General features: G+C 33.5%; 5 protein-coding genes across 8 annotated transcripts; 2 read left to right on the top strand and 3 right to left on the bottom strand.

Annotated features, from left to right (window-relative positions):
• The first annotated feature begins 387 nt into the window (after positions 1-387).
• On the top strand, positions 388-2141 carry LOC107425894 (auxin-induced protein 22D). The gene is made up of 4 exons (XM_016035946.4): positions 388-801; positions 1052-1254; positions 1390-1489; positions 1610-2141. Exons 1-4 carry the CDS (start codon positions 596-598, stop codon positions 1680-1682), a joined length of 582 nt encoding a protein of 193 aa, XP_015891432.2. The 5' UTR covers positions 388-595; the 3' UTR covers positions 1683-2141.
• A 1391-nt stretch (positions 2142-3532) lies between these two features.
• On the bottom strand, positions 3533-6686 carry LOC107425923 (protein OSB2, chloroplastic). Its single transcript, XM_060820385.1, has 5 exons — positions 6142-6686; positions 5009-5147; positions 4827-4915; positions 4642-4744; positions 3533-3954 (listed from the first exon to the last, which is right to left on the bottom strand). The coding sequence occupies exons 1-5, from the start codon at positions 6516-6518 to the stop codon at positions 3766-3768; spliced, it is 897 nt and encodes a 298-aa protein (XP_060676368.1). The 5' UTR covers positions 6519-6686; the 3' UTR covers positions 3533-3765.
• Positions 6687-7692: 1006 nt separating this feature from the next.
• Positions 7693-12612, bottom strand: LOC107425922 (transcription factor UNE12). Its single transcript, XM_048480737.2, has 6 exons — positions 12086-12612; positions 11019-11138; positions 10760-10825; positions 9291-9356; positions 8451-8528; positions 7693-8361 (listed from the first exon to the last, which is right to left on the bottom strand). The coding sequence occupies exons 1-6, from the start codon at positions 12485-12487 to the stop codon at positions 8131-8133; spliced, it is 963 nt and encodes a 320-aa protein (XP_048336694.1). The 5' UTR covers positions 12488-12612; the 3' UTR covers positions 7693-8130.
• A 4304-nt stretch (positions 12613-16916) lies between these two features.
• LOC107425887 (tryptophan synthase alpha chain) lies at positions 16917-20892 on the top strand. Its single transcript, XM_016035935.4, has 9 exons — positions 16917-17198; positions 17860-18006; positions 18153-18218; positions 18534-18642; positions 19247-19323; positions 19620-19697; positions 20013-20090; positions 20458-20517; positions 20614-20892. The coding sequence occupies exons 1-9, from the start codon at positions 17007-17009 to the stop codon at positions 20746-20748; spliced, it is 942 nt and encodes a 313-aa protein (XP_015891421.2). The 5' UTR covers positions 16917-17006; the 3' UTR covers positions 20749-20892.
• Positions 20893-21143: 251 nt separating this feature from the next.
• LOC107425907 (V-type proton ATPase subunit F) lies at positions 21144-24211 on the bottom strand. 4 transcript variants are annotated; one of them, XM_025077810.3, is made up of 5 exons: positions 23943-24211; positions 22916-22978; positions 22676-22757; positions 21986-22068; positions 21144-21673 (listed from the first exon to the last, which is right to left on the bottom strand). In XM_025077810.3, exons 2-5 carry the CDS (start codon positions 22976-22978, stop codon positions 21509-21511), a joined length of 393 nt encoding a protein of 130 aa, XP_024933578.3. In that variant the 5' UTR covers positions 23943-24211; the 3' UTR covers positions 21144-21508. The 4 variants fall into 4 exon arrangements, with proteins under 4 accessions (XP_024933578.3, XP_015891448.3, XP_024933579.3 ...); XM_016035962.4 differs by having other exon boundaries at positions 24015-24207; XM_025077811.3 differs by lacking the exon at positions 23943-24211 and having other exon boundaries at positions 22848-22980.
• Between the last annotated feature and the right edge of the window lie 630 nt (positions 24212-24841).

The raw sequence follows: 24841 nt of genomic DNA, 5'->3' as shown, positions 1-24841 counted from the left end.
CCTGGATTCGCTCTCCCAAAACCAACCTTCAAATCCATCTCAGCCGTCCATTTCCGGTCCACGGTCTTCAATACCATCGGCTGTGGTTGTCCCTCCTATGTCCCCCTCCGATTGGACACTAATCTCCATGGTGTTCCTCCTGTGACCAGCAACCATATCTTGTAAACAGTCGGAACCAAAATAATCAAAATCTTCCATGGTCAAGCAAATTAACAACAGTCGAGAGCATGGAGTAGGGTCCACTTTTTTGCATGAAAGCTACCTTGTCAATTTCTGATTGGTCATTGAACTGACGCGTGCGAGACAGCTTGGGGCGTTATCATTCCTCGTGTATGAAACTCATGCATCCATCAGAATAACTCACCCAGATGCTGTCTCCCTTTCTATCCCCTTATATTATTCATTCCCCTATAAAAGTTTTCTAGGGCTTTCATTTTTTCTCATCACCATCACAAAATTTGAATCAACTTTCTCATTGAGGAATATACAAGAATCCCAGAGAAAATAAATTATCAAGTTTTTGGTATCATATTTTTGTTCAAGCTTTAGCGAGGGAAAAAAAAAAAAAAAATGGAAAGATCTTCTGTGAGTTTTCATGGGGATGAATCTTAACTTGAAGGCAACCGAGCTGAGATTGGGATTGCCTGGAAGCGAAGAGCATGAGAAACAATTACCTTCTAGTACATCTAGGTCCAACAAGAGAGCTTCTCCTGAGGTATCCGAGGATTCCCGGACGTCTAATGGCAAATCAAGCTTATTGGGTTCTAGAAACTGTGTCCGGGACGATGCCCCTCCTACCAAGTAAGTTCTTTTATATATATATATATATATATATATATATCAGTAATAGAGCGTTTTGTCTACGTTCTATATTACTGGTAATAGGATGCAGTTGGCCAGCAAAATTTGGACGACTATAGATGGTAGAATAAAATTATATAAAGCTATTATGTGTGTGTGTATATATATATATATATTAGATAGATAGCTAAGATAGATATAGATATATTGAATTCCTAAAACTAATTTGTTTTGGGTCATGAAATGGCAGAACACAAGTTGTTGGGTGGCCACCAATTCAATCTTACCGGAAAAACAATATGCAAGTGAAGAGGGATGAGGGTGACAACGGTGGAGTGTACGTGAAAGTAAGCGTTGATGGAGCTCCTTATCTAAGGAAGATTGATCTTAAGGTTTACAAGAGCTACCCTGAGCTCCTCAAGGCCTTGGAGACTATGTTCAAGCTCACCATTGGTAAGAAACCAATCTATCTCATATGCATATTTATATCATGATCGATGGTTGTGATCTTGATGGTCATTGATCATATTTTATGTATATTATAGGGTATGGTATTAGAACTAATAACATTTATCTTGGGATTTTCAGGCAATTATTGTGAAAGAGAAGGCTACAATGGATCTGATTATGCTCCTACCTATGAAGACAAAGATGGAGACTGGATGCTAGTTGGAGATGTTCCATGGGAGTAAGTTCTCTTTCTCTCTCTCTAGATCTCTAATTCATTTCATTCATATATATAATATTATATTTTTATCCTTTGTCTCTCCATATAAAACTCACAAGATCCATAATTATTTCTATGCAGAATGTTTGTTTGCTCTTGCAAAAGGCTGAGAATCATGAAAGGATCTGAAGCTAGAGGATTAAGCTGCCTATAGGTTATTCCCACAAAGCAAACATGTCTAAAGGAAGAGGAGCTTCCTAGGCTGGGAATCTCCAAGAAAGAATTTTCTCTGAAGCTTGTGATACACAAATTATTTCCATCTTCGTTTTTGTCATTCATGGATAGCTTGAAGTTGAGCCCCATTCGTATTTTGCTTTTTAATCACTCGGAAAAGCGATACCGGCATGTAGGGGGGGGAAAAAAAATTTAAGTAAAAGAAAAGGAAAAAGAAAGTTGAGATCAATTGTACAGAGAGGTTAAAGTTGCTAATTTTTTTTGTCTTAACAAAATGTTGGTGTAACAATAATATATTAATTAATACAAAAATGCTAAATGTACAAAAAAAAAAAAAAAAAAAAACCTTTGTACATGCGCTACGTTGATCTAAAATGTGATGAATTATGAATATACTTGTATCGAATAGAAATGTTCTATGTAGTTTCTCTTGCTATTTCTTTGTTCGCCCATGAAAACTTTATCCATGTCGGATATTGTAAGAAATAAAATAGGAAGAAAATAAGAAAATAAAAAAATTAGAAATTTTAGATCTTATTGTTTAATACAACATAGAAACTCGAAAGATGTAAGATAGATATCCTCTCTTTTTCAGAATCTAAAATAAAAATAAAATTAATCAAAATTTTGAGTATAAATGAATTTTTATCAATATAATTGTCTTTCTTTTCTCATTCCATCAACTTTCGGAATATAAATAAATTTAAAACGGTTTTGGAAGCATTAAACTCTTTTCTATTATATACATGTAAAATATATATATATATATATATATATATATATATATGTATATATATACACACATTTTCTATTATCATTTCCTCTCTTTTTCCATTCAATTAAACAAGATATTCACTCTCCATCATTTCTTTTCTCCCTTATGATCCTCTCTCTTCATGTATATCCCTCCAAAAGGGTATAGAGTTTATACTCTTCGTTCAAATCGCAATCATGAATATTACTAGCATCCCAAATTTCGGTCGAATACCTTATACGAGATTCGCGACCTTATTTCGTTTGGTATTAGATAATAAGCTTGTAATTTTTAGTAAATTTCTGGATTTTACTTTTCATTCATGATATCGATATTAGATTCCAATTAAGCAAGATCTGAATATATATATATATATATATATATATATATATCCAACTGCCATGTTCTGCTAAATAAATTAAACCATGATTTACCAACTGTTTTTAAGACCAATAGCGGCCAAACATAAAGTGACGTTGTAAGGATATGCACAAGATCCCATATTTAAAATATATTGAAAGGATGAAGGAATCGTAGTTGAGGCAGAAGATAGAAATTTACAGAGAGATCGTTTTTTTGACCCTTCTAATCAAAAAGGCAGAAACGACGACCAATTCAAACACAGATAGATAAAGAATATAAAATAGATAATGGGGCTCCATCAACTATACTTGTACATGCATGTTAAAATCTAATGCTTCAGCAACCAAAGTTAGCTTATACATGCACCATTCCTACACGCCTGTATTAATGGTGAAAAGGTAAAGAGTTAAAAGAGGTCCCTCAGTAATCGAAATAGAAATAGACAGGAGGCAATAACTTAATTTTCTAAATCATCAACAAAGACAAGGCATAAGTATGCCTATCTGTCTCATTAGCTGTAAAATGAAATACTAAAATGAGTAGGAAGAAGAACAGGACTTTTAAAACTTTAAGAGCCTTGTATTTTCCATTTAACTCGCTGGTATTCCTCATGATTGTCATCCATCTTTCAGGATATGTGGTCCTCCTCTACATTAGTGATTAGGAATTGAATGATCCCCAACTTCTACATTAATGGTCAATTGACCAATATCTGATTCTGAACCATCAAATTTTTTATATTTTTTAAACATTGCATATTGGTCCATCAAGTTTCACTTACAATTGAAAGCAAAAAGTAAAAAGGAGTTCATAACTTGCGCACCAATAAATTCTGCACTAGAACTACAAACAAAAGAAACGAAAGCCTATTAAGAATCTTAAGCTATAACTATACAAACAAATTACCCCATTGACATAGGTAGGTAAAAAGGAGCATTATTATCATTCAGAAAGGCATAAAACTATCACCAGGCACTAAATTTGCATGCATCCTGTTATCCTGATCATTAAAGGAACCCATTCTCGCATCTAATATTGCAAGTTGGGCCTTCACCCATGGCGGATTGTACCTGCCTTCAATCCACAGGGCTTCTCCAGTATCTTTATGCTTAAAGTCTGGATATTTTGGGTTCCTCTGGATATCAGAATTGACACATGCAACAAAAAAGAATCAAGTCAGATGACAATGCAGTATATATGAACAAAACAAATAATTTAAGTGTAATGCTTCAGCCATTTCATTCCAATAAGTCCAGTCTATGTAGTAACAAAGGACAAACATATACTGAGAACGAAAAATGTAATAGCTATTAAGTTTCTTTAGTGTTGGCCTAGGATACATTTGTCTGCTTGGCACATATGAGGAGAAATATTAAATATATGTAGTGTTTTCTTGTGTTGACTTGATTGATATACATAATTGATCCACTGCTTACTTAAAAATAGCATTTCTTTTAAGTCATACACATTACAACATTTATAAAGAATTCTTTGAACAAAAGATATCAAATTAATGCCCATCTGTATTTCCATCACATCCATTATATTCTTTTCTTTGTTTCTATGTTATTATCTTTTAGCCTTTTTCACCAAAACAAAAAATGTTATTATCTTTTAGCCATTGGAACTTCATAATTTGAACTTCAAGAAATGACACCTCAAAATATTTATCTATCTAGCAGAAGGGCAGTGCAGCTTTGCAGAGCATGATCATGCATACATGCATATCTTAATACACATCTATCTCAATTGCAGAACAACAAACACCCGTAGCAGTGTATTACATCAATTTTTCAACTTATAAATTGACTGCTTAGAGTACCTTCGTCCTCCTATTATCCCACCACTCCAAAGGATTAGCAAAAAAGGCTTGCCATAATTCTTCAGTAGTGTCCGAACCATTTCCAGCATTATTCCCAAGCTTTCTACCTGCAGGAAGTTGATAAATATATAGAATGAGTTCGATGCACCCAGCTCTTACCAAGACTTTGTTTAATAAGCTATAACTTGCCCGCCGTCAAGGTATCAGAGTCACGATCATATGAGGCCACTGAAGAGAAGTTCTTTTCAACAAAATTCAGTTGTTGGACAACTACCTGAAGATAAAGAAAAACCATTATTATTTAGGACAGGCCAGTGGCACTATAGGATGGCCTATAACAATACCATAAAACCCCAGATAGTATAACCTTGTAGTAGGTCTGTTGTTTTCCCTCATCATTCTCAACTGTATCCGAAACCAGCCGTCCAGAAACATATATTTGCTGCCCTTTCTGTACATGTTCAAAAGCAACATGGGCCAGCTCATCCCAAAATGTCAGACTGATCCTGAAAACATCAACCATCAAAATTAGAAACGAAAAAAAGTATAAAAGTCTCCTGAGATTGATCTCTATCTCTCTCCCAAACACCACCAATGTTTATTATTTACTAATACCTTACGACTGAAGGGCTATATTAGATTGCACTTCAAGATGGAACTAGTAACAATGAACTCATAACGCATTACGGTGCATTATCTTATTTAAACCACCTTCTTCTTTCCTTTCACTTCTTTTTCATTATTTGGTTCTTGATGATTAGGATCCCCAAGATAATATAACCTTGAAGATGTGAACACCTCTACCGGTCCTTTCATTATACTCCTTTTCAAAATTAGAAACAAAAAAAGTATAAAAATCTCATGATCTCTATCTCTCTACATTATTCACCACCGAAGGGCTCTATTAGATTGCACTTCAAGATGGAAACAGCAACCACAGGCTTGTAACGCATTATGCTGCATTATCTTATTTACACCACCTTTTTCTTTCCTTTCACTCCTTTTCACTATTTGGTCCTTGATGGTTAGGATCACCATTTTCTTCCAATCTTTAGAAAACCACAATCCACTCTTTCTGATCATTTTTCCTCTTTCTTTTTCTTCTTCCTTCTAAAGTTACCCATTTTACGTCTTCCACTTTTGAATCATCTACATTTCCTCAAAAGTCACTTTTACGTCCTCCACTCGTTAATCATCTACTGCATTATCTCAAAGTCATTCTCAACAGTGAGTTCTTGAGGAGTTCTTTTTCAATGTGACATTTAGAAAATCAACTAAACCCAGAACACGCAAACCTGCTAATTCAGAGCCTTATTACAAAAAACCATGGCACCTGGTTCAAGCTATTCCACAATAAAGAATAAACCCCACTTCCAACAGGACATTAACTCAATTATCAAAAATAAATAAATAAAACCAATCTACTCCACTGTTGACCAAACGAATGCAAAGTATTTGCCAAAAAGGAAGACAGATAATGAAAATGTGCACTTGAATTACCAGGAGGTGTTAGTGGGGGACTTCTTGACGGCGAGGCGGGTCCAGGCGAGGACCTTGCCGGAGGAGGGTATATGCCTGATTTCCACGGGAACGCCGACGACGCCGATGAGGTGCACCGTATTGCAGAGCTCCTTCTTCCATGGTATCTCAGCCGGTTTAGGGTACGCCACAGCCACTGCCCCTTGGTTGTTGTCGTTGTAGTGGTCTCGGTTGTACTCCACTGAGCATTTCAATTGGCGCTGAGCGAAGCGTATCCGGTTGGTTTTGGAGGTGGAAGAAACAGAGGGAATCGGAGAGTTGGTGAGAGGGTTTTGAGGTACAAAGAGCAAAGAGCTTTTTGTTGAACACGCTGCTACCGCAGCACGCTCTAACGCCATCGCTCCACTCGAGCTTCACTTCTATCTGCGCGCCAAACTGCGCCGTGCTTATCTTAACTGAAGAAGCCTGGATGGAATTGGAATTTGGGAAGGGTTTGCCTTCAGAATTGGATTTCCGTTTCAGGAATTTGGGTTGATCAGTTGGACTTGAGCTTACAATTTATAGATTGGGCCTCATATATGTATTAGATCCTTCAGACTTGGCGACCCAAACCAGAAATCCATTGAGAACACCTTCTGGTGCGTCCTTGGACTTGATTGACTTTGACTGAAACTGAGAGACCTGTATTCAACTGACGGGGATTTTTTTTTTTTTTTCCCTTTTTTTGGGGACCCATTTGAGATGGTTGGAAATTAGAAGGATCTCTACTGGACAGGAGGTATCAAGAGCTAATTAACTATCATATTTTCAGTACCTATATATAAATATATATATATATATATATATAGATAGATTTATGATGAATTTCAAACTCGGTTGTCAATTCTATTGAGAATTTTACGAAAATTAGTTGTGGCAACGAATGGCTTTATCAGCCATTTCCAACATTCTGTTTTATTTTATGAAAAGATCTTTCAGGCTTCGTCATATCATTTCGGTCCCTTGTATGGAATTGTAGAAATTTATGCATGGCAAACGCAATAAAGACCCATAGAAGATCCCTCCTCTCTCATCACTTTATTATTCTTAGTTGTAATTTCATCGGTATTGTCGCCAATAATAATATGTTTCACCTAAATTTTTTTTTTTTAAAATATTTAACGATTAGCATCTAACGCACAGCATGATTTTTCACCAACGGTTCTAATATTACTTCCGACAGCCAAAATTTATACGTGTTTAGCCTAAAATAATAATAATAATAATAAAAGCTGTTACTCTTTGTGTTATCTCTCTTTTTTGGTCGGCGGCTTCTCTAGTATTTTCACCCACTTGCTTGATACAACTTGGGTAAGAATAGCCAAACCCACCCCACTTTCTTTCTCTAATGATTTTATCCCCCAATAATGACTCAGGAGAATTGAAAAATAGAAGTCTAATTGCTTTTTGGAAACACAGCCAGCCAATGGACTCCCTAAACCCAAAAGTAGCACTACCACTTTCTGAGCGACTTGCGATGCCCAGCATTTTCAAACTACCAACCACTATCCATTGCATTCCTATAAAACAACATCATTTCAAAATATATATATACTCTTTTATCCTTTTAAAAGGTCCCACAACCCACTAACCAAAAATGAGAGAGCCCCACTATGAAAGTGCTTCCATCATTTTCCACTACCCCCACCATTGATACAAAAAGAAAGAGCATATCATGTAAACTTTGACAATTCTTCTCCTTTACTTGAACTTGGCAAAGACACAAAAGGCTTGCTTGCATTTTTTAGGGCATTGACATCGAACCCTCTTTTGAAAAAAAAAAAAAAGAAGTTAAAAAGGAAAAAAAAAAAAAAAAGGCTAAAAAGCAAGAACTATGGCATCTGACTTTGATTGCAATTTGAACCAACAAAAGATGGAGGGTTGGACAGGACAAATAACCCATGGGACCCAGGAGCATCTAACTGAGTTTCTGCGAGACCTTGGGAAATTGGGTTAAACCTTTGCTGAGGCCTACGATGGGGGGTTAGTTTCAGGCTTCACAACACTAGCTGTATCCGGTGGTTGTGTGTGGTAAATTGCAGAGGCCAGTGAGATGGGCATGATGCAGAGTGCCTTCGATTGAAGCAACTGCATTGCAGCCCCAACGTTTTCTTCCATAAGCTTAGCCACCTGTCTTTCTGTGCCATCGTTAGACCACTTTTCCCATGCTGGTTGGTTTCTCCCACTTTCATTTCCTTCTTCCTAAATTACAAAAAGAAGCATATTTGTCAAAAGTACTAGAGAATTAGATAAACTATTTAGCAAATACCGTAACATCTAATATTTAATACCTCAACTGACGATAGTGGAATGTCCGTTACAAGTGGTGCCACTGCACCAGCTCCGCCCAATCTACTCATGCTCAAAACCTGTAATGTAGATGAAAGAAATATTTTTAAAAAGAATAAAATGCCCTCAAAACTGAAACTGAAATTTCCCTAACCCCTTACAAGTCAGAACAGCCAATTGTTGCCAAATCCTGCTCATGTAAGGGGGCTAAAGAACCATTGATAAACTAAGGAAAAATGTACTCTTTATGGTGTCATTTAAACATGATTGAACTGCAATAATATTAAAAACTCCAATGCATTCAAGTTATAGGCATATTCAAGCTATCCCAAATCCAACCTTTGAAGAGAAGAAGAAACCTCATCCCACATTTACAAAAGAAAACAATAGGAGCGATTCTAATTAGAGGAACCTTTAAGATGCAAACTGACATATAACCATGATTATGAATCTTTGTATACAAGGTTAGCGTACCCCATTATTGTAATCAAATACCTTATACTCCTAAAAAAAAAAAAAAAAGAGAAAAAAAGAATATGCATGTAATACTTAACTAGAGAACAGATATCCAGCATCTGCGATGGATTAAGTCAAATGTGTGGAAGCAGCCATATAATGTTCACATAAAACTTTACAGCTAAGAGTGTAGGACTTTAGGAATAAATTCCAGTCAGATGCTTACACAGGGAGTGGATAAATAAGATCCTGATATCTTTACCTTAATTTCCTCGAAATTAAACTAAGAAGATAACCATCTAGACTACTGAAGATATTGGCGTAATTTGGATACTATACTTTCTGAGATCAGCCATGTCAATAAATAGAATCCGAAGGGACTTTACCTTTACTTGGAGTCTTAGGAACTTCACATAATCCACAATCTCATCAAGCATGGCAGCTCTATCTGTCTGCAAAAAAAGGAGATATGAATATGTCAGCAAGACATACAAACAAAATGTTCAATGCAACATCATGCTCACTTAACAGCCAAGAATGTCTTTTAGATTAAGCCTTTTTTTTTTTTTTTTTTTTTTTTTTGGAAGTACTTCCGTATTGGGCACCAGCACTAGTCAGTCAAAAACCGAATTTGATCATAGAAAGTGAATAATTGGGTAAAATTCCTAGGAGACAACTAACACTGATCCTGGACACACCATATTTGTCTTTTAAGTCATTCAATATTTACAAAGAGCAAAACAGCCAAGAAATTCTTTTAGATTAAACTTTTTTCCACGTACTTTCATACTGGGCACCAGCATGGGTCAGTCCAAAACCAAATTTGATCATAGAAAGTGAATAATTGGATAAAATTCCTTTGATACAACAAACAATGATCCTAGACACATCCACATTTGTCTTTTAAGCCATTCAATATTTACAAAGGGCTTAGAAAATTGCAAAGACGTGATGTTACAGAATTGATAGTTACATCCAAAAAATTAAGGGGGGGAAAAGCCCAAATACTTGAGTCACCTAAGAATATTTGAGGTGAAGTATGATTTAGAAAGGGTGGAAGGCCATAACTTGCTTCTGCTATTGTTTTAAACAAATTAGAAGCTCAAGACCTGACATCCTCATGCTGATTGACTACATGCAGACAAAATATCAAACTAAATTCAGATCCACTTTTATCCTGTTATTTAATTCAAATTAAATAAACCACCAAGTTAAAAATTAAAAATAAAAACTACTAAATATATGGGGTTGGTTAATTACCTTATGGCTACCACAGAGAAAGGGTAGTTAGAATCTAGTGAGTGTTTCCCATATGAAATAGCTTCCATAAGAAACATATCAACAATTATTTAGGTTATGCATTATGACAGTGTCTATTTGCAAAAGAGTATAGTTCATACCGTCTGTAGGTATCCAACTGCCCACTGCCAAACAATGCAGTAGCCAAACTACAGAATTGAATGCCTGTATTCTCCTATCTACAGTAACTTTATTAATTGTAGAGGAAGGGCATGAGAACCTAAGCTGATTATTCAAGTACGGGTAAAATAAATTTCATCCCAAGTAATAGTACACATCCTAAGCTACCTACAGAACATAGCCAGCATTTACCCATTAAGTCCTATAAATACCAATTGCTCATTGTGATCAGAGCAATGAAGCCCTAGTTTAACTCCCAAATACACCATGGTGCTTGAGAGGTTATTTTTCAATTTTAAAATAAGTTTAGAATTTGAAGAGCATGGTGTCAATCTACTCTCTCACACACATGTATAAAATATAAGTTCACATTTGTACTAAACATTATAAAGAAAAAATAATAATATCCATTCTATAACAAAGCAAGGCCATTCACCTTATTGACACTTGGAACCAACTCCTGCAATGCCCTGATTCTTTCCGCTATTCTTTCTCGCCGCAACTGTACCAGAAAATTTAAAAAAAGGATGATTCTATCATAACTCTTAAGGATGAATAGAACGAAGTACAATATAAAATTTAAATAGACATTTAGCACCAAGGTTCAATCCCTAACTTTGAAATACCAAATCCAGACGGTGGATTTTGTTTCTACCTTGATTGCTGTTCCCTTACATAAATTATATAAAGCTTACCCGCTCAGCAATGCTGTGTGGATCTGTGGCCTGTCCTCTTCTTGCTCGCACCCTGGGTCGCATAGCTGGTGGGTGAGGTGCTGTAGCAACAGAGGTGGGAATCGGTTGTCCATGAAAAACCTGAAAAAGGCAGTAATTTCATATTCAAGAGCAACTCTAGTAAGCAAAGACAGGTCAACTGATAATCATACTTTTAAACATTTTGCTGGAGTTGTAGATGTCCAGATAATCAAATTAAAATTTACAGGCAGCTTGCTTGGGTAATCTATCCATGTGCTAAAATTAAAGAACAAGTATTTTTGCTATAGAGCAGAATATCAAAAATGTATGCCAGTGAGCATGCGTCATGGATATAATAACATTGAAGTTAGCATATAAACTTTAAACTACCGGAAAGCCCAGTAAACACGTCAAAAGATAGTTCAAGAATTTGGTAATAATAATAGGATCCTATATTTTGCAACGAAAGCGATAATTCCATTTATGGCTGACTACATGTGCTATATCCTTACATTTTTGGCTGCTCCCTAAGGAGCTTTATATAAAAATAAATACAAATAATAAACATCAACGAGTAAGTAACAGCTATAAGCCATAAAAGAAAATTGGACAAATTAGATTTTCAAAGAATCTCCAGATATTAGTTGATCCCTGCATCATAAATATCAAAATTATAAACGCTTATTGAAATTTATTATTAAACTGAGAAAGACAATTATAAAGCATTTGATTGTTGCTCTATTACCCTAATCATCCTGGTTAGAACTTTGCTTTTAGATCACACAACAAACACCCAAGACCTTTCACATGCATCTAATTTTTTCCTTCTTATCAAATTATTAATTATGAGGAAAATTATGTTGGCCAAAATTAACTCCGAGTAGCTCCTATACTCATATTAGAGGGCATACGACGATTTAGCTCGGTTTCAATTAACTTTCCCTGTTTCAAACCCAGACGTTAAAACAAACATAATAAAACATTTGAAATTCTCTCTCCGAAAATAACCATTTCCAAGCAAGTCATTTCAAACCTTAAAAGAGATAAAGGATCAGCTTCGCCCTTACATTTTTCACGGACGACGCTCTGCCATCCACGACGTCGTCACGAAACCGCTTCCCACTCCCTGAGGCGTCTTCGGGCTTTAGAAACCCTGCCTTTCCCTGCTCCAAGCTCAACCCTAACGGGAACACTGATGCATGAAATCCAGCACCGCCACCGCCCACAGTGGCCATGTGGCCGGCTGTGTCGCCGGAGTTGAGCTGCAACATCATCGGAGCCGCTGGTGCTCCGGCAAGGCCACCGTCACTTCCCGCCAAATTAGTATCGGCCGAAGCAAAATTTGGGAGGCCGAGAATTTGCTCGAGAAAATCGTCACTCGGAGCTTCAGAAGGGTTGTTCGCCATAAGTGTGAACCGTCTACGAGTCGCGCTGAGTCTAGTTGACGAGTTAGGGTTTTCCAGGAGCATCTACATGCAAGAGAGAGAGGTCTGAGCTGAGTCTGACTTTGCTGTTTTTTTTTTTTTTTTTTTTTCCAAGTTTTTTTTTTCCCTCTTTCTTTCTGCTTTCTACTCTCGCAACTGAGAGCGAAGAGACAAAGAGGAACGAAAAGGGTGGGTGGCTTTATCCTGCTTAAAAATGTTGTCCTCTACCCAAAAGGGGCTGTGGTTTCAAAGAATTACATGTTTTGCCATTTTCTGATTTCTTCTGCTCCCGTTAGTTTTATTTCTTGTCGTCAACGGCGTCGTTTATTTTACGGTCCAAGGCACCTGCCACCACTTTCACCAGTCAGTGGCGCCAGGGTTTTTAATAGGCGCCCAAAATAATCACCATCTCCGAATTGAACGACGGGTTTGCGCGTCTTGGCTTTGTGAATTTAATTATAATTTTTTATTCAAGTAATGAATAAGTATTGTATTTATTTAGCAAAAATAAAAATTAATAAGTATTGTATTTGTAATGATTAAAAAAAATATATATATATATATTGTATTTGTTGGTTTAATCTAATGTAAGACCATGAAAAAACAGGAATTGTAATAAATAAATAAATGAGTATTCCTGGACAAGGATACAATTATTTTTTAAGAATAATAAAAAATTAAAAGTCAAGTGCAAATACCATAAAAATTTAAAAAAGTATATTTTTCATTGCTATTTTTTTCTCATAGAAACATTAAAAATTGTAAGTACGACTAGAAACTATGAAAAAATATTTAATGATACAAAATTTAAAAGCTGTGTACAAATATTATAAAAAAAAAAATTTGCGAGAGAAAAAACCATTCACTGCATGAATAAAAAATAAATAAAGAAAAAAGTACAGACTCAAATTCTTTGTAGTTTCGACCATCAAATGATTTGTAAATATTTGGTAAAAAAATTAAAAAAAAAATAAAAAGAAACACTTTTAAAATATATACCAAAGAATTTATCCCAAAAAAGACAAAAGTATGCACCAATCAGATAATGTATTACAATTCTTTTTAAGTTTTTTTAAATATTTACTTTTTTATAAAGTCTTTAGTGATTCAATATAATTTTTCTTTTTCATTTCTAATTTGTTTTCCAGATTTTTTTAATAATAATTTAAGATTTAGAGTTTATAGTTTAGTGCAGCTTGGAAATGGTGTCAAACATGGAACAAAACTAATTTAGTACACTGCAAAACTATTATATGGTGGAAAGGTCTACAGTGAGACGCTGAGACTGATCATATGATAAAATCAGTAATAATGATTTACAAATTGTGTAACATGATCTAATGTTAAACTATAAAATAAGAAAATTTTAAAACTTTAAATTTTACTTATTTAAGCATTAAAAGTTACACATTTATGATTTATGGCACACATTTTATTAACATTATTATCGGTTTTTCTTATATGGTACTCTAAATGTATCCAAATTATTTATTTAAGACTGTTCTTTTTTTTTTTTTTTTGGCTTAAATATTTAAGACTGTTCCTTATTTAAAATAGATGTCATAAATCATATACTTTTAACATACAACTTTTAAAAACATCATTAATATTCATAATCTATAGATAGTTCTTTTTCCTTTTGTTTTTCTAACATGATATCAAAGGAAAACTGAAAATTGCGATAAAGAAACAATGTATAATCCTAATTGCAAAAAAACACAAAACGGAAGATCTACAACGCTACAAGAAAAATAAAAATCCTAATTGAAAAAGCATTAACGGTTTTACATTTCTGCAATTAGGAAATCTACGGCTTTACATTTTGGCTTTTCAAATACGGATTTACATTTCTAATTATGTGAATGTTTTAGAAATGTAATCTGAATTTAAATTATTCAACAAAAAATCAACTTACTGAAATGTATTACCTAAAGAATACTTGTCGTTTTAATAGAAAAAAGTTCCATATATATATAGTTTTCTAAATAATAAAAGTTCTATATTTAATATAGAGTTTTGAATGTTATGATATAAGATAATCGCAAACAAAATTGCAAAATGAATAGTCAATAGATAGAGTAGAAAAATCACAAATACTGTGAAAGTTTATAGTATACACTAAAAATAATAATAATATACCTTAGTTGCTAAGTTTTATGGGGTGAATACATTATATTATAAATTTGTAATTTATTATTATTTATTGAAAAGCAACTGTGATTAAAAAAAAAACTAAAAGCAACTTATTTTACAAATATATATATATATATATATATATATTTTTTATAGTAATATCAGCAAGTAATTTTAATAATAAAAACATAAATATAATTTACCATTTTTCAGTTTGAATAATAAATGATTACATTGCTAAGAATATTTAAGTTAAGGTAAATGTTTAATTTATCCATAAAGTTTACTTACTTTCCAATTCATGTCTTATAATTATCCATCCCCAAAATTTGGGGTATGAAGACAAGATAAAAACACTTGTTCCTTTCCTGCATTAAGCTTCATATAAGCTTTTAAGAATCCAATGACACATGGTCATTATCTTATAAATGGTCATAATTTATCTTTTATTTATTCTCTAATTTTGTTTTATTTGACTTTCCTATGATCTTTCTAACATGTGGTAATTACATTTAAAATTTATCTTTTATTTTATTAGCTCTCAAAAATAAAATTCATGGTTTTTCCTTCACCTAAAAAAAGGGAGAGAAGAAAACATTAGACCTAGTTGGTCACCAAGCTGATTTCCCATAGAAAATCATTATTTAATGTTGGATAGTTGTTTATTGAAAAATATATCTAAGTTTATCTATCACTACCTCTACTTTCTCTCTAGAATATAGACGTTGATAATGTCTTCTCAAACAATTAACATGACCAACAAGGGGAAAAAAATTAAGGCTAGGCGAGACATCAATTGGAGGAAAAATAAAAATAACTAAACTCACCCTTATTCGTAAAGTTGTTTTTAGCATATAGAACACTGTTTTTGGAAAACAATGAAAAAAGTTGAAAGATGATTAAAATATATATATATATATATAGAGAGAGAGAGAGAGGGAGAGGGAGAGGGGATAAAATATTCTAACACTATGGACTGGTGGTTAGAAAAGAAAATAAATGATAAGTTTAATAAAGAAAAAAAGGGGAAAAATATATTTATAATAATTGCTTATTTGGATAATTTTGTAAAATTAAAAAATAATTAATGTAGTTTATATTTTGACAAAAATATTCTAGATATAAAATATCTTAATCAATTAGCTTTTAATTAATAACAATGATATTGAAATATTCACAAATTTTTAATTATTTTAATTTTCTTTGTGTTTTATCAAATTTGAATTGCAAGTTATACAGTTAAAATAAATATAATTTATTTATTCCTTTTATTTCTCTTTCCTTCCTTCCTTCTTCTTCTTCTTCTTTCGTTATTTTATTATTATTATTATTATTTTTGCTGAAGCTCTTTCCTTCCTTAATCGTTTCATTTCCTTGCCTATCATTTTAATAATCCAAACAAAAGATTTAAATATTTTCCTTTCCTTTTTATTCATCAATTTAAACATAGTATAAGATTTCTTTTAGAATATTTTTAACTAATTCTAAAAGTTGGAGAAGAAGAATTTCCACAGTAGAAGCAAAGAAGAAAAATGTATAAGAAAAGCAAGAGAAGAAGGAAAATGTATAAAGACTTTCTAGTGCATGGTACAAAAGTTATATGCATATATAAATATAAATGGAAAAGAATAATTACTAATACAATTAAATTAAAAATATAGAAAAATGGAAGAAGGGGTGAATCTTGACATTTTATCTGTTAGTTGTAAAATATCACTAAATAAGGTAAAGGTTAAATGAAAAAAAATGGAATAATAAATGAAAGATGAATTATGGTATTGATATACAATTTGCCATATGTAGCTAGATCCCAAAAATTTATGTAAAATTTAAATTAAAAAAGGATCCAGACCCTCTAAAAAAAATTACGAATATTATTAAAAGGTTATAAATATTATTATTTTTGATTTGGTAAGATTGTGAGGATAGTTTTTAGTTTTCTATTTTTATTTTTAATTTTTTTTAAAAAAATTTGCTGGGTTCATACTCTGGTGATAATATATCACCTTACAAAATTTTTTTCCCCCTGTTTTGCGAATTGCATACGCAATGCATATTTCACAGAAAACCGCTGCACTGTTTCATTATGTTGTTATTTTACACTGTTTTCGTTATAAAAAAAGGGGGTCATAATAATCCTTGTCCCTTAAATTTAGGATTTTACTAAACGAGACAAACGAGTCCGAGTCGTCAAAGCCGTGCTGGAATCTGCCACGTGGCAGATTGATATGGTTCATAACGGACAGGAACAGCCTAAAAGTCTAAAAAGGGTCCAAGGAATCGACGGCTTAGACCCTATATATATATATGAAAGCTCTGTAGACCAGCACCGTGGTACTACAGAATCTGCCTGTCCATTCGAAAAAAAACCCTCCCCAGAGAAGCGACAGCATATATATTCTGCATCACACTCTTTAAGCGGCTCTCTCAAATGGCTGTTGCTTTCGAAACCATTGGCTTCCTCCACTTGAAGAAACCCGACAACCAGCTTCTTCTTCTTCCTCGCGGTGCTTCCCAGCTTCCGACTCTTGCAGTCAAAAGGTTCACTCCCATGGCTGCCCTCACCTCCGCCCCTACCGTCGGACTCTCTGAAACGTTCAAGAGGTTGAAGAAGCAGGGCCAGGTATGCGTTTCACTTGCTATTAACCCTCTTTATCATATGGGTTTTGCTTGAAATCACATTGTCATTTTTGCTTTGCTTTGTTTTTTTCGTTTCTTTAAATTGTTATATACATATATCAACTTTTTCAAGTTTTATTGGGTTATCTGTTATGGCTGAACTTGCAAGCCTAATACCCTCCCTTTGGCTATTTATCCAATTACTTGGAATTTAAATGGACATCTGAGAATCATAGAGATATTTATTGAATTCGTTGTTGGAGCAGTTTGGCAATTAGGCAAAATGTGGCACTCATTCTATAATCAATTTTTTGTATTTGAAATCTTATTTGGTCAATAGCTATCAAATCAGGAAGAAACTAGTAAGACAAGGTGATCACTAATGGAGGAGGTCATACCCAAAGGCTAAACAGTATATGATATGTAAATTCTATACGACTTGTTTTCTTCAGGTTTTCAAAATTTCATGGTTCATCTTTTTGAAAATGTTAATCAAATTCATTGTCAATTTAATCTTCACTGCCTTTCAGAATGTGATCCAATCTTAAAAGCTGTGTGCACATTTTCACCTGAACATAGATATAATAAGGGGTTTATTTGTCTTTGCTTAAAGTGGTTTATTTAGCAAATCTTGCTGTTTTACTGAAAATGTCTCTCATTTGAAGGTAGCATTTATCCCATATATCAATGCCGGTGATCCTGATCTTTCAACCACTGCGGAAGCATTGAAGGTGCTCGATGCTTGTGGATCAGATATAATTGAGTTGGGTGTCCCGTATTCTGATCCTTTGGCTGATGGCCCAGTTATACAGGTTTGATGGTTTAATTGTTGAAGTGACTGTTTTTCAATTTACTTTGTATATTCCGTCAGTTTTAAAATTGTTTTATGTATAGCATATATCATAGTATGCTCGGTTTGTAACTTTTAGTTCTCTTACTCCTGTGTCATTTTCTTTAGGCTGCAGCCACACGTTCTTTGGCAAAGGGCACCAATTTTGAAGTTATAATTTCAATGTTGAAGGAGGTATGCTTAATATGTTTTGTCATGTTGTCTTCCTGATTCTACGAAATGTAAATAAAATGGATTCTTCATTGTCAATTTTGTTTTTAAGTGTTCCTTGTTTTGTATGCATGGCTTTGGGGTTTGACTAATCAAAAAGCTAGATTTTTAAAAATTGTTCTGAAATTGTCAATTTTCTTCCTTGATATCTTCTTATTTCTTTTATCTTAAACTAGAACATTCTGTACTTGCAATCTACTTCAATGGGGACTGCATTACAATTCAGTTGCTTCTTCTTTTGAGTTGATTCTCACGATGTTAGATTTATTGAATGTATAGGTGGTTCCACAATTATCTTGTCCTATTGCTTTATTCACATACTACAACCCCATTCTCAAGCGTGGTACTGAAAAGTTCATGTCCATTGTGAAAGATGCTGGTGTACATGGTAATTTATATCTACTATATTACTAAGTGTTTTATAACTTTTCTAATGACTTCATAAAATCCTTATTATAGCTAAATAGTGGTTTATCATTAATCAATGTTATAAAAAGATAAGACATTTCATGCTAGATATTTTGGTGTTTTGATCAACGCAACCGAATGCATGGAATCTAGTGTTTGTTTATCCATTTCTTTATTAGTTAATAATTTCTTTTGCAGATCTTCATGCCCTTGAACAACGTTTTGACTTGCAAGTTAAGTTTGGATAAATTTTAACTACAACTTTGACTTTTCGTTCACATCTGTTTCAGTTTTGAAGTTTTGGTTCCAAACATACCACCAAAGGAGCTGATTTAAAATTTTAGGATATTAAAGCTATGTTTAATCATCTCAACTAACTAGCATTCAAATTTTCTAGAATTAACTTTTTGGTGTTTATCTTAGGTTTTCTTTTGTTATTATCATTGTTTGCTTCACGTTCTTGAGTGAATATCATTTGATGTTATGCCTTAATTAAACTTTGTACTTTCATAGCTCTTTTCCAAAACTGTTGTTTAATCTTGTTACAGATCTAAACGCATTTACTATTAAATGTTTGTTTGTAGGGCTTGTCGTCCCAGATGTTCCTTTAGAGGAGACCAAAAGTTTGAGAAAGGAAGCTCTGAAAAATAATATCGAACTGGTTTGTCATTTCTTGACAATTGTTTTTCTCGTTCATCTTTTGAAATCCAGACAAAGTAGTTCAAATGTACTTTTTCTTCATAGACAACTATGTCATTTACAATTAGATCATCCACTCACTTCACCTTAAATTTGAAACCATGGGCACACTGCGGTAAGATTATAGACTGGATATAAAGTAATAAGCTCTGGCATATTACCAGATTGTTAGATCGTTTCTTTCTTGAAAGAAATTCCTGATGTGCAATGCATGTAACTAAAATCCTAATAAAATTTATATACATTTATGGTTTAAAGGTGCTGCTTACTACACCCACTACTCCGACGGATCGAATGAAAGCCATAGTGCAAGCTGCAGAAGGATTTATATACCTAGTAAGGTTCCTGTTCATGCTTGATAACATATCATCATTTTTTTGCCTTTAATTTATAAGGAACTTATAATGTTTTTTCTTCATGGTATATGCATATCAAATATCTGTTAGTGTTCTATAGTGTTACAAGATTTCAGCATCTGTTATGTATATTTTATATCCAAATTTCATATTATCTATCGACTTGCAACAAATAGTGAAGTTATTGGGTCACATACTAGCAATATATGGTGGCCATGGGGATCCTTCCATCCATTAATTTGAGGTGAACTTTAATATTGAAAATTAAACACAGTGTTCATTGTTTAAATTACAGGTGAGCACAGTTGGAGTTACTGGTGCCCGTGCATCTGTAAGCAATCGAGTTGAAAATCTTCTGAAGGAAATTAAAGAGGTTTGTTTTCTTAACCAGGTTAACTTATATAACTTTAGTTGGGGGTGCAATTTGTAAACACATGATCTACTTACATGAATTTGATTTTTCTGTCGGTATTTGCCTTTTTTCACCTAGATGGTACACATGCATTCATGCTGGATTAGAATCTTGAAATTTAGTTGCACTGGCCAATATTATAGTTTATCTCAAATGTCTTTTTAAGATTTGGATATAAAATGGACAAATTTATCAAAACTACCATCTTTAATACCGAGCAACTGCCTTCTGGGGTAGCTAAAGTAACATTTTCCAATTGATTAATCCCTTTAAAGCCTTGGTGTAATTTAGTGACCTTCTTACGAATCATTCACATTTTAAATGACAGGTGACAGATAAGCCAGTTGCAGTTGGTTTTGGAATATCAAAGCCTGAGCATGTGAAGCAGGTGAGCTTAAACGCTTAAACTTGAAGCATCTTTATATCATTACACGTTTACTACAGTGAGGCTAACTGGTTACTCAAAATTGTTATTTGGTTACAGGTAGTGGGATGGGGAGCTGATGGTGTGATCGTTGGTAGCGCAATAGTAAAGGTGCTGGGTGAAGCAAAATCTCCTGAGGAAGGATTGAAAGAACTAGAAACTTTTGTCAAGTCTTTAAAATCTGCACTCGTCTGATAACAGATTACCAAAACCAAAATAAATTTGTTGAACTTTAGATTTCAACTCCGATTTGGAATTGTTGTTAGATGAAAATAATAAATTGTTCTTATTTGTATGATCTAATTTTACTGTTCCTTTTATGTAGAGGAATTTGTGCAATCACAATGTACATTTTTGTCATACAAAAACTAATCAAACATCAGTAGTAAATGCTTTTCAGATAACACCAACAATGTTTGATATAGTTTTTGTTTTCTCTTTCAAAATTCAGGAGCACAGGTGCCTTGGTTAGAGCTATGACGTCCAAATCTAAACGGTATTAAGGGGGTCCAAAGGGCTTAAGGGAATTACAAACTGCCTCAATTTGACCATTCCAAATGGAGCTAAATTTAACTAAATGATTAATATCGTTTTATCAAGCGGACAAGCATGCATATATTTAATCCCTGGAAATTATATAGGAAGAAATAGGAATTATGCAAACAACTACATGAAGGAGAGACTATCCGTGACCAAGATGGCAACCCAAAAACCAATAAGAAAGCAGAGTTATTAACTGCCGCCCAGTTATTATGACTACATCTCTCTCTCTCTCTCTCTCTCTCTCTCTCTCTCTCTCTCTTTTCATTATCATTTATTTAAACCACAAGGTTAAGTAATACCTCCAAAACACAGACGGAAATAGGATTGAAGGAACAGGAGACGAAAGCAAGACCAGTATGAAGAAAGGTGAGCAACTCTTTAATGTACATATAGAGGGCCAACAACGAAACTGTCAGCGCCTTCCAGAAGCCACTGATTCAGCAGAGAACAAGTACTTGACCCGTGAAAGTACTGAATCCCGTCCAGGATCATAAGGATGGTCCTTTGAAGGAACCTCTAGAATTGCAGGGACAGGCTTGTTGTAGCTATCTACCAAAAACCTTATCATATTTGCTACCTGAAATATCAAACAACAAAGCCTCCCGTCTTAATTTACAGAACAAAAGTTGGATAAAACATTATGTTTAAATATAATAATTAGTTTGCTCATTTCATTGGAACAGTAACAGACAATCTTGAATAAGTAAGGGAGGACAGAGAAATATGATACAACAATACTTCATATAACAAGTATGTTTAGAATTTTGGGGATTAGCAATATATGTTTCACTGCTTCAGCAACAAGTAGAGTAGCTTTTATAGCATACTATTTGAAAGAGCATGAGAAAATAATGAATTAAATGAGAAAGTAAGTGCAAAAGTGACTTACATATTGGCTAATCAGCACAATTGCTATATCATCCCTTGAAGTGAATTCCTTGAATGCATCTTCAATTTGTTTCACAGTAGTTTCTGAGAAAGACATGAAAATATTTCATAAGAGCAAATGATAGAATGATGTGCACCATCTAAATTCTGGATCTGACAACATTTGCTACTTTGCCCAGTAGCATTTCTATTGTTCTGTTTTATTTCCAATTCATGGCCTTTAATGAAGCACATAAAAGGTTGAGATTAGCCTGAGCAAACTTACGAAAGGTTTAAGAGCATATGCATGAACTCAACCGAAAACTTTATTAAGTTTTGTAAGCAATGATCTCTTTTGTATCACGTCTGCGCAGTTGCAAGGTGGCAACGAAGTGTTACCATCGAAACACAGAATGTTTCCAGTGATTTCCCAAACTTTTACTATCTGGATTAATCTAGACACCGACTGTTACCTTCAACATCCTAAACTTACTTTCATTTTCAGGAAAAAAACACCTAGAAGAAAGAGCAGCGATATATTTATCCCTAGATATGGACAGAAGTTGCTTAGTTATAAGATAACAAGTTACAAAATCTATGACCCACTGTCAATTTGATGAAGAATATTGACAACAAGAGCATTGATACATACCATGCTTGCACAATTACGCAATGGAAAGCAATAAATAGAATTCAAAGTCCAAGAGCATACTTGAATCTACTATAAGATAATTTGTTTTTCTCCTCAAGTCAACATTACCCACTCCAGCCAGCAGAAATCCCACAACTGTGTCCTACATCAGAGAGATATTTCTGTAAACTCATAGAAGAGCCTAAGGCATATATATATATATATATATATAAACCTTTTGAATAGCCATAACCATTGTATATAATAGTGAGCTTGATATATACTGTTGGGCCTATTTGCTGCTGCCATAATATTCTTTACCTCATCAGCAATCATAGCAATAAGTGCTGAGTTGCTAGTAGGAATTTCTGCTCTGTTCGCCATCTAAGATGAACAAGGAAAATAGTTAAAAAGTTTTTATATATTAAATTAAATTAAACTCTCAAAAAGAGCAATGAATGTCAAAAGGGCAGAGAGCCATACTGTATTCACTATTCACCAAGCGACACAACATTACAAAATATTATAGAAGGCACTAAAAGGCATGACTTTCCCCGTAAAAAGAATCATGAAATAAAAAAATTAATCAAACATCAAAGCAGCTCAAGCATCTCGAAGTTTCAGTTAAAAAAATAGTGTTTGTACGGTAAAAGTAAAAAATAATCAATCCAATTGGCAAATTTGCAAATGCTGAAAGGCATGATCGTTTTTCTATAAGAAGAGGAATCATGAAAATTAAATTCGCAAAAAATAAAACTCGGCAGCTCATATATCTTCAGAGTTCTAGTGAAAATAGATTTCCTATTAAAGTCAATACATGTAATTTATACAGTACATCATCAATCTCTACTTGGAAGCTCTAGATATAAAGCCTCTGATTTGAAAGTAAAATGATCTCGATACTTGAGAGAGGTGGATAAACATTCTTGCTTCTTGACTTTTTTAAAACAATTAAACTCAACTTCCGAGACCAATACAAAACAGAAACATGAGCAGTGCTTTTCAAGTTGTGTAAGCCAAAATTTGACATCAGGTTATGATGTTAAGATTTTCAACTACTCATTAACACGTTTTCATCAGAATCACTATGTGAGGGTCGGTCAAACTTCGAACACAAAAAAAAAAAAAAAAAAAAAAAAAAGAGAGAAGAAACTTGTTGTTTCTCAACTCAATAATCATTTCACTTTGAAATCCTGTTAACTTTTATAACCAAGTTGATTCTATATCAAACATGTAATTTAGCATTGAAAGCTTCTTTTTTTTTTTAAAAAAAAAAAAAAAAATCAATAATAAATATTATGGTGATGATTTTGGAATGGAAATTATTCAACTTATAATCTTTGATTACCTGAGATGTGTAAAAATGTTAAGACAGATCGTGGTAGTTATTGCTACAACGATAACTGCAAGTGATGATTACCTTTTGATTCAACTCTTTTGCTGAACTATGAGCTTTCGAAGCTTTCAGTCGTGGAAGTACAACGATATTCAGGGGACTAGAAGGTGCTGAAAATATTTAATTGAACGTTCAATAGATTGTCTAAGCCGCTGTCATTTTTGTGTTTGTGAACATTTATTATTATTATTTTTTTGGTGGAGGTTTGTGAACATTATATACGAGGTAGATTTGCAGCCATAGAAGCACATTGATTTGATCAAAATCCATAGGGTGTTCGAATTCGATAGGCCCAATATAATTTTGGGTCCTTCAGCAGCCCGAGCTCGAATCCACATGTTTGAATAATTGCATTTTAAGTTCATATTTTCTTTCTTCCGTTTTTTTTTTTTTTTTTTTTTGGGTGATATGTTCTTTTGCATCTTGCTTCTTTAAAGTTTTGACAGTTTCGCAGCTCTAGATTTTAAAGTCTAAAATGTGAAACACTTTAATTTAATTTTACCTTAAAATGGCTTATAGGGTATATAAAATTTGTGCCCATTTTTTCTGAAAAAAAGCGGCACCTCTTTTTGTAATATAATGTCATAATTTATCGTTAAAAAAAAAAAAGTTATCTGATTTTATTTCCCTAAGATAAAAATTATGGTGCTATAGGATTAATTATATTTTTGGGCTTTTTAGTTTGCCGTTTTCTGATTTTATTTCCCTGGTGCTATAGGATTAATTATATTTTTGGGCTTTTTAGTTTGCCTCCATTCCAATTGAGTGCTTCAGATTTCAATTTTTTCAATTAAGTGCCTTAACTTTCGAGTTGGTTTTAATTTAAATTTCCATTCTCATTTTTTATCAAT

The sequence above is a fragment of the Ziziphus jujuba genome, chromosome 9, assembly GCF_031755915.1.
Source record: "Ziziphus jujuba cultivar Dongzao chromosome 9, ASM3175591v1".
Classification (NCBI taxonomy): Eukaryota; Viridiplantae; Streptophyta; class Magnoliopsida; order Rosales; family Rhamnaceae; genus Ziziphus; species Ziziphus jujuba.
This window is presented reverse-complemented; position numbering and strand designations above follow the sequence as displayed.

Coding starts and splice junctions, on each gene's coding strand:
- LOC107425907 (XM_025077810.3), bottom strand. CDS start 22,978: ATGGCGAACAGAGCAGAAATTCCTACTAGCAACTCAGCACTTATTGCT. Junction 22,069..22,675: donor TTATCTTATAGTAGATTCAA/GTATGCTCTTGG, acceptor TGTCTTTCTCAG/AAACTACTGTGAAACAAATT. Junction 21,674..21,985: donor TTGTGCTGATTAGCCAATAT/GTAAGTCACTTT, acceptor TTGATATTTCAG/GTAGCAAATATGATAAGGTT.
- LOC107425887 (XM_016035935.4), top strand. CDS start 17,007: ATGGCTGTTGCTTTCGAAACCATTGGCTTCCTCCACTTGAAGAAACCC. Junction 17,199..17,859: donor GGTTGAAGAAGCAGGGCCAG/GTATGCGTTTCA, acceptor TCTCATTTGAAG/GTAGCATTTATCCCATATAT. Junction 19,324..19,619: donor TGAAAAATAATATCGAACTG/GTTTGTCATTTC, acceptor TATGGTTTAAAG/GTGCTGCTTACTACACCCAC.
- LOC107425923 (XM_060820385.1), bottom strand. CDS start 6,518: ATGGCGTTAGAGCGTGCTGCGGTAGCAGCGTGTTCAACAAAAAGCTCT. Junction 5,148..6,141: donor TCCCCCACTAACACCTCCTG/GTAATTCAAGTG, acceptor TGATGTTTTCAG/GATCAGTCTGACATTTTGGG. Junction 3,955..4,641: donor GGGATAATAGGAGGACGAAG/GTACTCTAAGCA, acceptor TCTGATATCCAG/AGGAACCCAAAATATCCAGA.
- LOC107425894 (XM_016035946.4), top strand. CDS start 596: ATGGGGATGAATCTTAACTTGAAGGCAACCGAGCTGAGATTGGGATTG. Junction 1,255..1,389: donor TATGTTCAAGCTCACCATTG/GTAAGAAACCAA, acceptor TGGGATTTTCAG/GCAATTATTGTGAAAGAGAA. Junction 1,490..1,609: donor GTTGGAGATGTTCCATGGGA/GTAAGTTCTCTT, acceptor ATTTCTATGCAG/AATGTTTGTTTGCTCTTGCA.
- LOC107425922 (XM_048480737.2), bottom strand. CDS start 12,487: ATGCTCCTGGAAAACCCTAACTCGTCAACTAGACTCAGCGCGACTCGT. Junction 9,357..10,759: donor TGGTTCCAAGTGTCAATAAG/GTGAATGGCCTT, acceptor CTTTTTTTGCAG/ACAGATAGAGCTGCCATGCT. Junction 8,529..9,290: donor TCCTAAGACTCCAAGTAAAG/GTAAAGTCCCTT, acceptor TCTACATTACAG/GTTTTGAGCATGAGTAGATT.